At 45.4% G+C, this 15319-nt stretch overlaps 1 protein-coding gene across 6 annotated transcripts in view; it reads right to left on the minus strand.

The window, feature by feature from the left end:
- The window catches only part of RASSF5 (Ras association domain family member 5), a 100780-nt gene that overhangs the window by 46121 nt on the left and 39340 nt on the right, over positions 1–15319 (minus strand). The window contains exon 1 of one of the 6 annotated variants that reach the window (XR_010600948.1): positions 87–616. The exons of 4 other annotated variants lie outside the window; for them this stretch is intronic. Coding sequence is in view for 1 of the 2 variants with exons in the window: in XM_005306447.5 (XP_005306504.1) it covers positions 87–188 (102 nt within the window). In the remaining variant the exon portion in view is untranslated. Of the gene's footprint in view, positions 1–86; positions 663–15319 lie in introns of those variants that run through there. One more of the 6 variants, XM_005306447.5, reaches the window with a different exon arrangement.

Here is a 15319-nt window from a genome sequence, read left to right on the forward strand (position 1 = left end):
CAGAGACACTTTTTTTTGCACCTTGCTAGGGAGAATGCTCCAGCCTACACCCAACATGGCCTCTTAGATAGTTTTAAAGCTATTACCTTGCCAGGGGCTTTGCTCTGTGCACTCTTGAAGAAGGTGGTCTTGGCTGTGAAAAAAAAATCCTCGAGCTCTTCATCCAGACTACTGTACCCGCTGCTCATGCTGCGCTGCCAAAGGTCATCTACCAACAGTGGATTTGAGACCCTCAGAACGTTTGGGGCTCACCAAGCAGCTGGAGGGGCAGGTAACCATCTGATTCCTGTTCACTGCAGCAGCAGTGGGATTTCCCAATCCAGTTCCTGTACATTCAGCAGCAGACACGATTTCACATCCTCGGCTTCGCTTGTCCTTATCTGCAACAGCTCCTTCTGCTTGTTATCCAGCATTTAATTCCATGATTTCTCCGTTAAAACGGCCTTGCTGGGTTACCCTTCCCTTTCCTCACCCAACCAACTCCCTTAGCAAGGGCTGCCGGAGAATACTGAGGGATCAGACCTGAGTGAGTTTCTTCTCTCTTCACTCAGCCTCACTCACCATCTGTGGTTTAATCTCCTGCCTGCAAGCACAGCGGAGCTGGCTGTAAGAACACATCACCTCCCTCCCCCCACCCCCTTTCCTGCCTACTCTCAGTTCACACAGAGAGGAGCCGAGCCACTTCCTCTTGCAAGCTTTCGCACCCAGTTTTTGCACTGGGCTCAAATTCTCAGCATCTCCAGGGTAGAACCTCAGTGGGTGTAAATCCACGTTGTCTGTGGAGCGGTGCTGATTTACATCACCAGCTGAGGATCTGGGCTTCCCTCTCAGGTGTCCTGCAATACCTTTCATAAAGGCGGGGATTGTGATCAGAGTAATCCTGCATTTAAAAGTATATTGCTATAGAAAGCCGGCTTACGGCGCTCTGCCAGGTAGATATCCTTGTGTGGCTTAATTCATTTACAGCCTTCCTGGAATTAACGCTGTAAGAACAAGCTGAGCTGAGTTTTAGCTTTGCTCAGCTGCTACATATTTTGCACCAAGAGAATCCAAAGAGAGGCAATGCAAGGGATCAGAAGCTCAGTACACTATTAAGCACAATGAGACCCCAGCCCTTAGTTATTCAATCTGTGGTAGCACATAGACACCACGGTGGTGGGTGCATGACAGACGGATTGCCTACTGACATTTTAATGCATGAATCAGTAGGTGCCTCTGCATTCTGCAAATAATTTTAGAACAGCCAGGATGACTTCAGCAAAGCTGACACAAAAATGAGGCAGTTTTGATTATAACCTTAGAAAGCACCACTCAGCTTGCCAGGTTAGACCTTCCAGTTTGTCAATTGCTGTCACGTTACAGGCAGATTCCCACATCCGTTAAAAAGATTCTTTAGCTTTGATAAAGCCTTGTAGCAACAGCATCACTCCCCCTCTGCCCACCTTTCAATCCCCCTATCTTTCTGCAATTCACAGAACCACAGAAAGTAGAGATGGAATAAACCTATGAACCTACTCTATCCCCCCACTCCTTCCTTCACCTGTCCACTGCAGGGTTGCTGGTTTCAGGGTCATGTCTCGTACTCTGAATTCTAGTTTTAAAACATCTCCCCTGCCTTTCTCAGAGGTGAAGAATCTGAATATTTAGATGGAGACTTGCAAAGGTAAGTTCTATATCCATAAACTTCCACCAGACTAAGGCTTGATCCCCTCAGGGCTGATCATTGGAGTCAATGGGAGTTGAGCACTTTGTCGGATTGGGCCCTGAAGTATTCTGTAACATTGGGTAGCAGGTTACATTTTGACCCATCTGGAAAATAGATAAGTATTAACTACAAGCTTTGTAGGGCTAGTGAAAAACCCAAAGTCAGTTTGAGATTAAGAAGCTTCTTAATAGTAAAATACTAGTGGTCAATGTAGGACTCAGGTTTTTAGAAGAGGAAATTTTCCCCATGTATAACAATTTTTCAGGGCTTAATTTATAAAACAGGAGAGGGGTGGGTGGGCAGGTAGAGAAGACAAGTGTGTGTGTGGGGGAGAATCTCGTCCTTTTTTTGTATCAGCTCTCTAACTATAAATATTTAAATTCTTCCCAGCCTGGGAATTTATTTTTCTTCTCTTCCTCTATATAACTTCTGTGGTTTGCACTATTTCATGCTCAATAAGGCCCCAATCCAACTTCCACTGAAGTTTATTGCAGTTGGATTAGACCCTAACTAACACAGGTGAGCTGTAGATGCATCTGACACCAATGTACTCATTTTAGAGTCGGGTAATTTTTTATTTCACACACACACACACACACACACACACACACACACACACACACACACACACACACACACACACTCTCATATGGAATATCCATCCATCCCCTTTTCAGGGTGCAATTCTGACTGCGTAAGCAAGCCACTTCATCTCTCAGCATCAGGAAAATGGCATAATACTGTCTGCTTCACTAGGCTATGAGGCTTCACTGTGGATTAAAGGGCTTGGAGATCCTCAGATGAGCGTAAGTGCAGCAATTATTCTAACATTAACATACATTCTGTTACAGCAAAGTGCAAAGAATTTGCTGTGTATTAAACTTCCTCCCCCTGTGATAATTTACAGATGGTGTTTTATGATCTTACAGGATTTATATGGCACCTGTTGCCATGGCACCTGCGCAATTCACATTCAATTTCAAATCAACAAATATGAGTCACTCTCCAAGTGGGCAACTCTGAGATTACAGAGAACCAAAGAGCAAGGGTAAGCAGGTTAGCTTTGCAATATACCTGAAGACCACTGGACACTGGCAGGGACCACCAAAAGGAGCAAGTTCTACACGTTTGGATGACTCGTTGAGAATGCCCCAACACCTGGCCCAGGAAAGTTTGATTCTAGCAACTGATAGCAAAAGCATCCCACTGTGACAGGACGGAGCAGGCGTCCTGTCTAAACGCACAAGCTGGGAATGCATTACAGATGACAGCCGTCCGTGTTCACATGAACACCAGCTCTGCGTAAGGAGGTCTCTGAGCTGCCAAGCGCAGATGAAACATGCGTTATGGGCACGGAGGTGTTGTGCGGTTCCGACACACAGCAGCATTATAAATCGCTCGGGGCAGTAAAGACAACACATTGGATATGCAGCTCCACTCCTCTCTGCTCACGCAGAGTGCATGTCTATTAGGAGAGAATTCTGCTCAGCCAGCTTCTCGGAGAAAATTCCCTCCTCGAGGCATTTTCTTTAAGAGGCCAGGAATAAACAACCCTTGGCATTCCAAGGTTTGTTTATTTCTCTGATTCTAAGTTGCGGGGTAGAGCACAAATGAAGCAATGCGCTTTAGAACATTGTCCAATTAAGAGCTACATGCTACCCTCGGAGGGATGAAATGGACCCCTGTGCAGAGACCACCATTACCACTTAAGCCCTATTCTGAGGTCAGAAGTGTGGCTTAAATGGTGCATACACCTTGTTGTGGCCTCAACACAAGAGTGAATTACTCCCTCGATGGGGGAAATGATTGATGCCACTGCCAATCATGTGAAGATAGGGGGCAAAGTTTGGGCCTCAGAGGGAAGAATAAAAACCCGAACTAGTTAATTATTCAAATATTTACAACGCAACTTGTAACAATATAGCAGCTGTTTTCTCACCACATGGAATATTTCTGATTGGGCCTAGCTGAGTGAGCTACATTGACTTTATAGGGGTAGGTTTAAAAACAGACTCGTAAATTGTATGTACAAAGATACGCACAGAAATGGTCAGGTGCATAAATGAGCCTAAACACATGCCATTGCATGCGCAAAGCGAGCAGCAACTCCGCTAGCAGCGCTTAAGTCAGCAATTTTTTGAAAATCCAGCCATATACATTTGGTGGCAAGGATGGAATGCAGCAGCTGAACAACCATTTCAGCTACAAAGACACGAACACTGGACCAGATCCTCAGGTGGGGTAAATGGCCGTAGCTCCACAGAAGTCAAGAACTAGGCAAATGGACACCAGCCAACGAGGCTCATGGTTCTCTTTCCAGATGTCAGTCACCAACCTTTTGGAGATCAGTCCCTCTCTGTAAACCGTGTCCTCCCATGTGTTGGGGGGATGGATAGCTCAATGGCTTGAGCATTGGCCTACTAAACCCAGGGTTGTGAGTTCAATCCCTGAGGGGGCCATTTAGAGATCTGGGGCAAAAATTGGGGATTGGTCCTGCTTTGAGCAGGAGGTTGGACTAGATGACCTCCTAAGGTCCCTTCCAACCCTGAGATTCTAGGATTCAAATTCTTTCATTGCCGAGCTGAAATGTCTGCATCACAAAATAGCCCATTCCCCCCCAAGTTTGGCATAACTATAAGCATCTACTCAGGAAATCCTTCCATGCTTGAACTGCCATAGAGGGGGAAAAAGCAACTCCCAGCTATGGAGAGATCCAAAACCCAAGTCTAGGCTAATGAGATGCTGGTGAAGATATGGCGATTATGGTCTTCGCTGGAAGAAATCTGCATTGTCCACCAATAGTGAGCACTGAAAGACAGGTCAGTAAGAGAAGGGAAGCCTATTGCACATGCATTTAATATTAAATATCTGGATTACAGTAGCACCTTGAGGCTATTCAGGATCAGGATTCCCTTTTATTGGGAACTCTGGGTCAGGGACACATCTTTATTTTACTAAGAACTTACAATCTAAGACCTCCATTTTGCAAACACTTACACACATACATGAGTAGTTCTATTGGAAAAAAGAAATCAATGGAGTTTTCCCATTAACTTCATTGGGGCTTTCACCCAGGAATCTACTCATGGGCATAAAGGTTAACACATGCTTAAGTACTTTGCTGGCTCAGGGCCCAAAATATTAAGCATTGTTAACATGCAATATTAAGTATTAACTAGGTGTTAAGTAAGTGGCTATCCCTTTGATTTCACCAGCTCAGTTACATTTAATCACCACGTTTATTGCTTGCCAACTCTGAATCAGTTTTAAGATTCTTGAGTTTGTAACATGTGCTGCCAAAGGATTTTTTCACCCCACACATTAAATAGCTCACAAACAAGTTCCGTATCTCTCCCTGGTGCTCTGATATGGTTTCTTCATCATCTTTCCTCCTTCATGCTCTTCCGCTTCCTCCCAGAAGCCAACACTACACGACCAACAGAAACACGTGACTAGAAGCTGGTTCAGCTCTACAGGTCAAGATTAAGCAGCAAATATGAGTTTGCAGATCAGATACATCTCTTATCCTTTCCCATCTTTTGTTGACAGTGGATTATTTTTTTAAATTTTGCTTTCCCCCATTAATTAGGTAATACACTGGAGATTCACAGGTACAGATGCATTCCTGAAAATGCAAGTAAGATGTATGTTTATTGCCAAGGTTTCCTCCTCCCCCAAAGCATCTGAAACAAACAACTAATCCATTTTCCTATTGTTTTGTTTCTGACATAACTTGGGGCATGGAAAGAACATGAGCTAACATACTGGCCAACAAGTCCTGACGGAATATGGTACGAACAACAGATTTGCTATCTTCAGCAGGTGATTGATATCAAAGACTATCTCCCTCCTTCTTGCTAGATTCCCCTCTCTCGAGGAGTCTATGGCTTCAGGTGCAGAATAGGTTAGATATTTTCATGGGAACAGTTAAGAAAAGAAAGGCACAGTTTTGCTGGAGCAAAGTTTTAATGAGCAGGTAAGATGACATAAATCCTAATTGCCGAGTGATGGTTTGAGCCGGTTTTATAGATTTCCATTTGCTGAAGCTGTTGTGTGTGTGTGGAGAGGAGGGGGGGCGGCAGAGTGCGTGCGTGTGTGGGGAGTGGTTCTGCTTCCTTGTCACTGAAAGCTCCTCCCTTTGGGCTGGACTGAGGGAAGGCACCAAGGAAGTGTCAGAATGATGAATTGCTGTGATACGCAGACTCGCTGTTTATTATTAGAGCTATCAATAATGCACTGGCTGTTTTGTCACTCTGAAGATGAAACAAGCCTTTTAATACACATTCTCACTCAGTGGAAACCCTGATACGTTTGAAATAGACAGAGCATACTCTCTGCTATTAAAATCATTCAAGGTTTAGTGGAGAATCTGGTTAGATGCTTATTTTAAGGCATAGATTAAAAAGAAAAAGGAAGGAAGGAAGAAGAAAGCAAAAATACTTGCTCCCGGTAGGTCATGTCTGAATTTAGACCCAATGCAGTTTGCATGAAAAGTCTCACTTACTTGGTTTGAAACCAAGGTGCAGAGAAGTTAAATGACAAGAGCACAGAGTGAAGTTCACCCCTGCACAGAGGGCTCAACTGTGCTTAAACCTTGTGCTAGCTCTCTGCACAGGGGAGCAGCACACCCCAAGTGAGTCTGTGGCAGAGCCGGGATTAGAACAGACATCTCTTGACTCTCAGGCCTGTGTCCCAGAAGCTCCTGTACTTCAGTGCTAGGGAGTGTGTCCATTTGGCTCCGCACCCATCAGTTTGCTTTAGCTGATTTTAAAATCGCTGAAAAAATTAAGAGTTTATGATGGAAGATTTACAATTTTACATCCAGTTAATGGGGGGGGAAGGAACACAACCACCACAAGAAGCTTTCAAACATGATTTATTCTAATGTTCGCAAAATCAGCGGCGGCTCCAGGCACCAGCGCTCCAAGCACGTGCCTGGGGCGGCAAGCCGCGGGGGGCGCCCTGCCGGTCCCTGCAAGGGCAGCAGTCAGCCAGCCTTCGGCGGCATGCCTGTGGGAGGTCTGCCGGTCCCGCGGATTAGGCGGCAATTCGGTGGCGGGTATGCCGAAGCCGAGGGACTGGTGGACCTCTCGCAGGCATGCCGCCGAAAGCAGCCTGCCTGCCATGCTTGGGGCGGCAAAAAAAGCTAGAGCCACCCCAGCGCAAAATATACCCAGCTCAATTTTCTATGGATGCCTTCTCTGCTGTACAGTGACACTACAATTAAATATTTTCCTTCTGAATAATTAATACAGTAAATACTTCAGATAGCCCAAAACCAGGAACCTTCTACCCAGCAAAATCCAGATCAGCAGAAAAACTGGACTGCCAGCCAGTTTCTAATGTTTGCTCCTTGCACAGTAAGCACAAATATAATGTCCTTTTAATGTGCATGTTCCCCATTTCCAGTTTTGCATGAGTACATGCAAAGGAGCGGAGCAGGCGGGCCTGGTGCCTTGGTTGTCTAGAAGGAATGACAAATCACTTCTTCGCTACATTCAGTGGTTGAGAGTGGGAGTGGAGATGTCAGATTGCCCTGGCTGGATTTTTAAATCCCTGGCCGTCGAGGATGAACTTGCTATTTGAACTAATGGGCTTCTGGTTGCTGTAGATAGCTGGCAGAGCAGCAGCTGATAATTACGGGTTTATCAATCACCCCTTGCACACACAGACAGCTCTCACATACACAAATGAATCCACTAACTAGAGGTCTTGAAAGAGCCCAATCTGTTCTACTGAGAGGAATATAAATTCATGTTTGGAATCATAGAAGTGTAGGACTGGAAGGGACCTCGGGAGGCCATCTAGTTCAGCCTCCTGCACTCAAGGCAGGACTATGTAATAACTAGACTATTCCCGACAGGTGTTTGTCTAACCTGTTTTAAAAACCTCCAATGATGGAGATTCCACCACCTCCCTAGGCAATTTATTTCAGTGCTTAACCATCCTGACAGGAAGTTCTTCCTAATGTCCAACCTTGCTACAATTTAAGCCCATTGCTTCTTGTCCTATCCTCAGTGGTTAAAGAGAACAATTTTTCAACCTCCTCCTTGTAACAATTTTTTATGCATTTAAACTGTTATGTCCCCCCTCAGTCTTCTCTTCTCCAGACTAAAACAAGCCCAATTTTTTGAAGGGTTAAGGATATTGTAAAAAAAAATATTACACAGCAGGTAGAGATGCCAATGAACCTATACCTCCAGTCAGTACAGGATTGTTAATCTACAGCAGGGGTAGGTAACCTATGGCATGCGTGCCGAAAGCGTCACACAAGCTGATTTTCAGTGGCACTCACACTGCCCGGGTCCTGGCCATAGTCCTTGGGCTCTGCATTTTAATTTAATTTTAAATGAAGCATCTTAAACATTTTAAAAACCTTATTTACTTTACATCCAACAATAGTTTAGTTATATATTATAGACTTATAGAAAGAGACCTTCTAAAAATGTTAAAATATATTACTGGCATGTGTAGGGTGACCAGATTTCCCGATTTTATCGCGACAGTCCCGATATTTGGGGCTTTTTCTTATATAGATGCCTATTACCCTTCCCCCCTCCCTCCCCCCCCCCAACTGTCCTGATTTTTCACACTTTCTGTCTGGTCACCTTAGGCATGTGAAACCTTAAATTAGAGTGAATAAATGAAGACTCGGCACACCACTTCTGAAAGATTGCCGACCCCTGATCTACAGTATATCCCCCCAAGGCTTCATCTAGTCCTGTTTTAAACATTGCAAGCAATAACGATTCTGGCACTTCCCTTGGGAAACTATTCTCCAGTAGAATACTCTCCCCCAACAGGAAGTTTTCCCTGATACTCCACCTTAACTTTAATCTACCTCTAAACACACACACACACACACACACACACACACACACCCTTTACTCCAAGCAGAGGTTTGACCCCCAAAAGGGAGAAGTACCAGAGAGACTCCATGAAGTCCACTAGGGATTTCGCTATTGCTATTGATTTTACACAGAAGGCACCCAGATACTACACGGATGGGCAGCAGCATAAAACTAAGAGATACATTTTCTTGTTCTTAAATTTCATCCTGGTAATGGCAGTCATACCCACCCCAAACCACCCTAACAAATTACTGGCCCCCCTTGGAGATTGCACCCTATGGGATTACCTGCAGCTGCTCATCATGTTTGTCCTCTAAGGGTCATCGTTTGGCCAAATGAAACATATTCAGATCTTTTAACCTTTCATCATAAATCACTTTCTCCGGCTGCTTCACTATTTCTATTGCTCTTCTCTGCTTCCCTCTCAATTCATACACTTACTTCTACTCCCAGGTGCTAAAACTAGGGGTGCTGCATCTTGAAGTGGTTTCCATCATATAAAGGTTTTACAGTTTGGTTCAATGGCTATCTGCACCCCCATTATACAAATTGCTCCAGCGCCCCTGCTTGTACTGTCCACCAAAAACAACAGTCGCCAATCAACCTGTGTTTCTTGGCAAAACAGTAAGTGGACAGTGAAACAAATGAAAACTGGGTGACAGATCAGTTCGTGCCTAACACATTGGAAAATTGTTCAAGAACAGGTGGAAAATAAGAGCCAAGGCGCAAACCCAAGGTTTGCATGATATAAAGAGTGGCTGCATTCACATTCATTACTACAAATGAATTAAACCCCTATTACTCCTGAGATTTCTATTAAGTCCAGAGTGAATGTGTGTCATCTTGCTCGCATGCAGGCTTGGCAGAACTTGATTTGATTTTTTTTTTATAATTTCGAAGGATAATAATGCTTATTTTAAGCATTTTTCATCTCTAAATGTTCAGTTGCACAAAATTATGTATTTTAAGCTTTTTTATTTGTATTGATTTAAATTTTCACAGTTGCAAAAAAATTGTGGAGTAGGGGAAAGAATTATTTACAGTAGATGTCGACATTCAAAAAGTAAAGCTTTTAACGTTGAAAAATTGTCAACATCACATCAAAATATACAAAGTAAATATCCTTAAATGAAACTAAAATTCTCAAGCAGCATTTTTCTTACTTTACCTATTTGTAAATTTCGATTCATGTCGACCGAAATATCTTTTAGTTGGTTTGCGTGTGTCTGGTGAAATCGACATTTACTGATAAAAACCTAATTCTTCCAAGCCTACTTGTATGGTACAGTCCCTCCCCACACCTTTCATCTTCTCTGCCCGTCTTAAGATGGCACAGGTGCCCATTGGATACTTGACTTGTGGCTAGAGCTGTGCACCAAATTCTAGGAGTCTGTTATGTGTTATACTCCTTTCCCTCAATAGTCTTGTCTATTGATATTGTAAGCTCTTCACGGAGGGACGGTACTTCTCTGAAGACAGAACCTAGTACACTGGAGCCCCATTTTTGGTCAGTCCTTAGGCACAAAACATGATAAATATGATTAATAAATAATTAGTGTCAGGCGAATACAGGTATTTGCTAACTTAAATGAGAGCCAGAGGAAAAAGGAGATTTCAACCCTTTATCATTTAAATGACACAAATATTCCATAAATAGCTCATTTTAAATGATTTCCTCCTCATATCCCTACAAAAATAAAATACTAAAAAGGTTCCAGCTATAGAAGGGGATAAAACTGTTCAAAAATTGCAGCTATGTAGTTAGCAGTGTGTCATAACTATAAAGGGAAGGGTAACAGCCCTCCTGTGTACAGTACTATAAAATCCCTCCTGGCCAGAGACTCCAAAATCCTTTTACCTGTAAAGGGTTAAGAAGCTCAGGTAACCTGGCTGACACCTGACCCAAAAGACCAATAAGGGGACAAGATACTTTCAAATCTTGGGGGGGGGGAAGGCTTTTGTTTGTGCTCTTTGTTTTGGGGGTTGTTCGCTCTTGGGACTGAGAGGGACCAGACATCAATCCAGGCTCTCCACATCTTTCTGAACAAGTCTCTCATATTTCAAACTTGTAAGTAAATAGCCAGGCAAGGCATGTTAGTTTATCTTTGTTTTCTCAACTTGTAAATGTACCTTTTACTAGGGTGTTTACCTCTGTTTGCTGTAACTTTGAACCTAAGGCTAGAGGGGGGTCCTCTGGGCTCTAAGTTTGATTACCGTGTAAAGTTATTTTCCATCCTGATTTTACAGAGATGATTTTTACCTTTTTCTTTAATTAAAAGCCTTCTTTTTAAGAACCTGATTGATATTCCTTGGTTTTAGATGCAAGGGGGTTGGATCTTGATCCACCAGGAGTTGGTGGAAGGGAGGAGGGGGGATGGTTAATTTCTCCTTGTTTTAAGATCCAAGGGGTTTGGATCTGTATTCACCAGGGAATTGGTGAAGAGTCTCTCAAGGCTACCCAGGGAAGGGAATTAGCATCGAGAGTGGTGGCAGCGGACCAGATCTAAGCTGGTAGTTAAGCTTAGAAGTTTTCATGCAGGCCCCCACATCTGTACCCTAAAGTTCAGAGTGGGGAAGCAGCCTTGACACAGTGTTTTACCGAAAGAAATTTAAAAAGCCAGCATTTGAAACCACTCCATTTTTATTTTTTTGTGAATGGATTCACCATTGATCGACCTACAGTCCTTTTCGTGTAATGATAAATCACTGTGTCAGCATTTACAACCCGCCTGCCAAGTTTAATCCTATTGGGTTTTAAAACAGCTCCGTTAAAAACCCACTAGAAGTGAGGACTCCATTAGTCAAGTCTGTCTGTCTGTGTAGCCAGGTGCTTGTGCCAGGCCTATCACTGCAGCATCTCGGTGCCTTCACCAGGACCCCACTAAAGCATACATCCAATTAGTGTTAACAGTTGTATAAAGCATTTACTGTCATAGGATGAAATTCACCCACTAGAGTAGGGTCTTCAGAAGCCTCCCCAATTCTGCACCATGCGGTCAGGGAGCTGCAGAGCAGGTGCATGTGGCAATTGTGCATCAGCTCCATATAGGTCACCATGGAGAAGGAATCTGGGGACAGGGAAGGGATTTAGGGACAGCAAGTCAGTCAGCTGCAACACAGGTCCAGTGGCCCACAAATCAGTGGCTAGTAATACTTGAGAGGGACTAGAAGTCAGGAGGCCTGGGTTCTATTCTTGGCTCGGTGACTAACTCACTGGGCAAGTCACTCATTCATTGATTTTAAGGTCAGCACGAACCATTGTGATCAACTAGTCTGACCTCCTCCTCATGCTTCAGGGCTTCAGCCAGTCACCCATAGGGGTAAGGAAGAGTTCTCCCTCCCCCCCCTTCCCCCGCCAATGTGTTCTGGGGCTTGGGGTTTTGTGTCGCCTTCCTCTGAAGCATCATAGACGGCCACAGCTGAAGATGGCACATTGACGGGGTGGGCCAGGGCTCTGAGGTGGCACCGAGCAGCCTCTATTAAGTGCCTGGCTGGCTGGTTCTTGCTCACATGCTCAGGGTCTAACCAATCGCCATGTGCAGGGCTTGGAAGCAATTCTTCCCCAGGTCAGATTGGCAGTGACCTTGGGGGGGTTTCCACCTTCCTCTGTAGTGTGGAGGTCACTTGCCAGGATTATCCGGGTTTCCTCTCACTTCCTCAATTCCCAGACGTTGCAGAGGCCTCGGGCACTGGTGCGCTTTGGTCACTCCTGTGCTCTGCCTGTGGCACAACAGTCTAGTCTCCTGTGGGCTGTAATTGTGTCCGGGTGCGAGGTGGTGTTGGTGGCCGGTGACATAAGGGAGGTCAGACTAGAGGATCGGGTGGACCCTCTGGCCTTCAACTCAAGGACTCCTGCATAGCACAGGCAGATAATTTCACTCAGCGATTCCTGCATCGAGCTCAACTTGTTAAATTCATTTCCTCTCTCTGCCTCAGTTTCCCCATATATAATGGGGCTAATGATACTGACCCTCTTCTGTAAAGCATGAGCTGTGCTGTGCCCTGTTCATAGGCTGAGTGCCTCCCTCCACAGGCCAGAGCAGTTCCCCATATAAAGTGGCTTAGTGCTCTGAGAGGGAAGTTAATTTAACTCGGAGGGATGACATATTTTGGATCCGCTCCAATTACACAGCAAGTGAGGAGATTTCACTGAGTATTTGCAATCACCAGGTGAACACGGAGGATGAAAATCAGTGTAAAGTCCCTCTCCCCTTACACTGGGAACAGCTGTGTATTCAGGCCAGAACCACCTCTGAGTAACTCAAGACACTATCCTTCGAAAAGCCACTGGCTGGATTTCCAGTCTTGGACGACCCCAGCTCCTACCGAAATCAGTGGGAACTGCAGGTGCTCGGCACCATTGAAAAATCAGGCTGTTTAGCTGCATTTCCTTTGCAACCTGTTGTGCCCTGAAATGCTGTCCAGGTACCAAAGCGACCACATTGCACCTTCCTGGCTGCCTGCAGCACTCACCTGGCATCGCAATGCAAACACATACGCATGCAATTCCAGGCATCACTTACCACCCGGCTCCCCCAAGCGACACCACTAGGTAAGACACTGGTCCTCCTGCAAAACAAAGACTGAGCAGCAGGGTCCCTTCCGGCGGCAGAGAGGTTTGGGGCACATGACTGTGCTGTGGATGGGGCTTCAAAGTGACTCTGCTGCTCTGAAAACAGGAATTCCCTCTGCTTCTTAAAAGTTGCTCCTTCCCTTAACCTTCTAGCACCAATCCCACCCAGCTATACGCACTCCCACCTCTCTGATTCAGGGGTTTAGACTGCAAGCTCCTCAGGGCACAGAACTTGGTGCCAGGCAGACCTTTGGTAGCATATTAAATAATAATGGGTACTTTGCAAATATCAGGCCAAAGCAAGCCCTAGGGCAAGGAATACAGAAAGGAAAGTCTCATCAATGCTAACTTCCAAGTTTTGTAGTTCCTATCATTTTACCTGTGTGGTCGCCCAGCTCTTACTGCCTGTCTGGTCTATTTAGATTGTAAGGTCATTGGGGCAGGGAACGTTCCTCACTGTTTGTAGTGTACTGGAGTAACAGCGCTGTCTCGCTTTAAAGAGATTTTCCCATCCTTGCACACCAAAGTGGCCTCTCCTTGGTAATCAAGATCCACTGAGAGCTGGATGGGCCATTGTGCACCCTGGTCTGTGGTGGATTTTCGCCATCAGCGTTGACTGAGCCCCTTTTAGGAAATGCCATTGCTGGGCACGGCAGGTGAACTAGGTACCAGGGGTGGCGTGCAAAGTTCTACCGCTTGAGAGGTGGCTTTGTGAGAAAGAGGCAATCGGAGAGGTCTGCTCATAAAAGGAGAGTGCGGGGAACAGGCCCGAAAGCTGGAATGCAGCAGGTTGTTGATAAAAGGATATGGTCTCATTCCACTTTTGCTAGAACACGCAGTTTGACCTGTCCAAACCAAACAGGACCTGCTGATTTTATCAGTCTGCGGGAGCCAATATTTACTTAATTAAGGTACAACTTAGCTATTTAGATCCCTGCTGATATTTGTTGGCTTCTGTCACGGGCTTGAGGCATGTTTGTTTTTGCCTGCACTTCAGGATTTACAGGCTATCGCTCTCTCTGGTAATCAGATCAGACTGTTCAGACCATTTTTGGTCACAGTGCTAAAGCAACGCTGTCAGAACACAACATTCATCCCTAGGTGAGCACTCCCGAGGGGAGGAGATGCCACCTTCCAAAGGCACGGTGACTTTGGACATCTAGGTCAGTACTCACCCACTGCAGCCCAGTGACCAACCTGCTTCCCACTGCAGCTCACAAACTGCAAAAATAAACTGGCCATAACCTTCGGAGGATTGAGTTCTGGTAGCCTAAAATGGGAACAATCTGTTTGCCCCAGTTTATTGCAATATTCATTGCTAGTGACCCAGCTCGAATACGGCTGAGTAGAACTCTTGGTAAAAGAGGGGTGGCCTTCTGGTTAAGGCACTAGACAGGGGCTGAGAAAATCTGGGGTCAATTCCCTGCTCTGCCAGACTGTGTGTGAGACCTTGGGCCAGTCACTTCACCTCTCCAGGCCTCAGTTCCCCATCTGTAAAAAGGGGATACACCTTCCTTTGCCTGCCTTGTCTATTCAGACTGTAAAATCTTTGGGGCAGGGACTCTCTCTTACTAGATGAATGTACAGCTCCTAGCACATTGACCACCCTCTCTAAACTCTTCTGCTGTTCAAACTATCATGTTTAGAATCCTACCAAATTCACGGCCATGAAAAAAGCAACACAGACCGTGAAATCTGATCTCCCCCGGGAAATCTGGCTAGTGTAGGGGAGGGGCAGGGCTGTGGGCTCTTACCCTGAGCCAGACTCCAGATGCTAGTCCCAGCTGGGCTGGGGGGAGAACATGACTTCCTCTTCCCCTGCAGGGCCCACTCCCAGGACCAGGTCAGACCCATTTCTGGGAACCTTCCCCGACCGCAGGAAACTCTGCAGCTGCTTGCCGGGAGCCCAGCTCTGGGGACAGCGCCACCACTAGCAGCAGAGCAGAAGTAAGTGTGACATACCATGACCCCCACTACAATAGCCTTGCAAACCCTTCCCCCCCGAAAAAAAACATTTTTGGGTCAGGACCCCCCCAGTTACAACACAGTGAAATTTCAGATTTAAATATCTGAAACTGAAATTTACAATTTTAAAAATCCTATAACTGTGAAATGGACCAAAATGGATGGCAAATTTGGTAGGGCCCGAATTGTGATGAATGGAATACTGAGACACCCCCCCCCCCCCCC

The sequence above is a fragment of the Chrysemys picta genome, chromosome 4 (assembly GCF_011386835.1).
Source record: "Chrysemys picta bellii isolate R12L10 chromosome 4, ASM1138683v2, whole genome shotgun sequence".
Lineage (NCBI taxonomy): Eukaryota > Metazoa > Chordata > Testudines > Emydidae > Chrysemys > Chrysemys picta.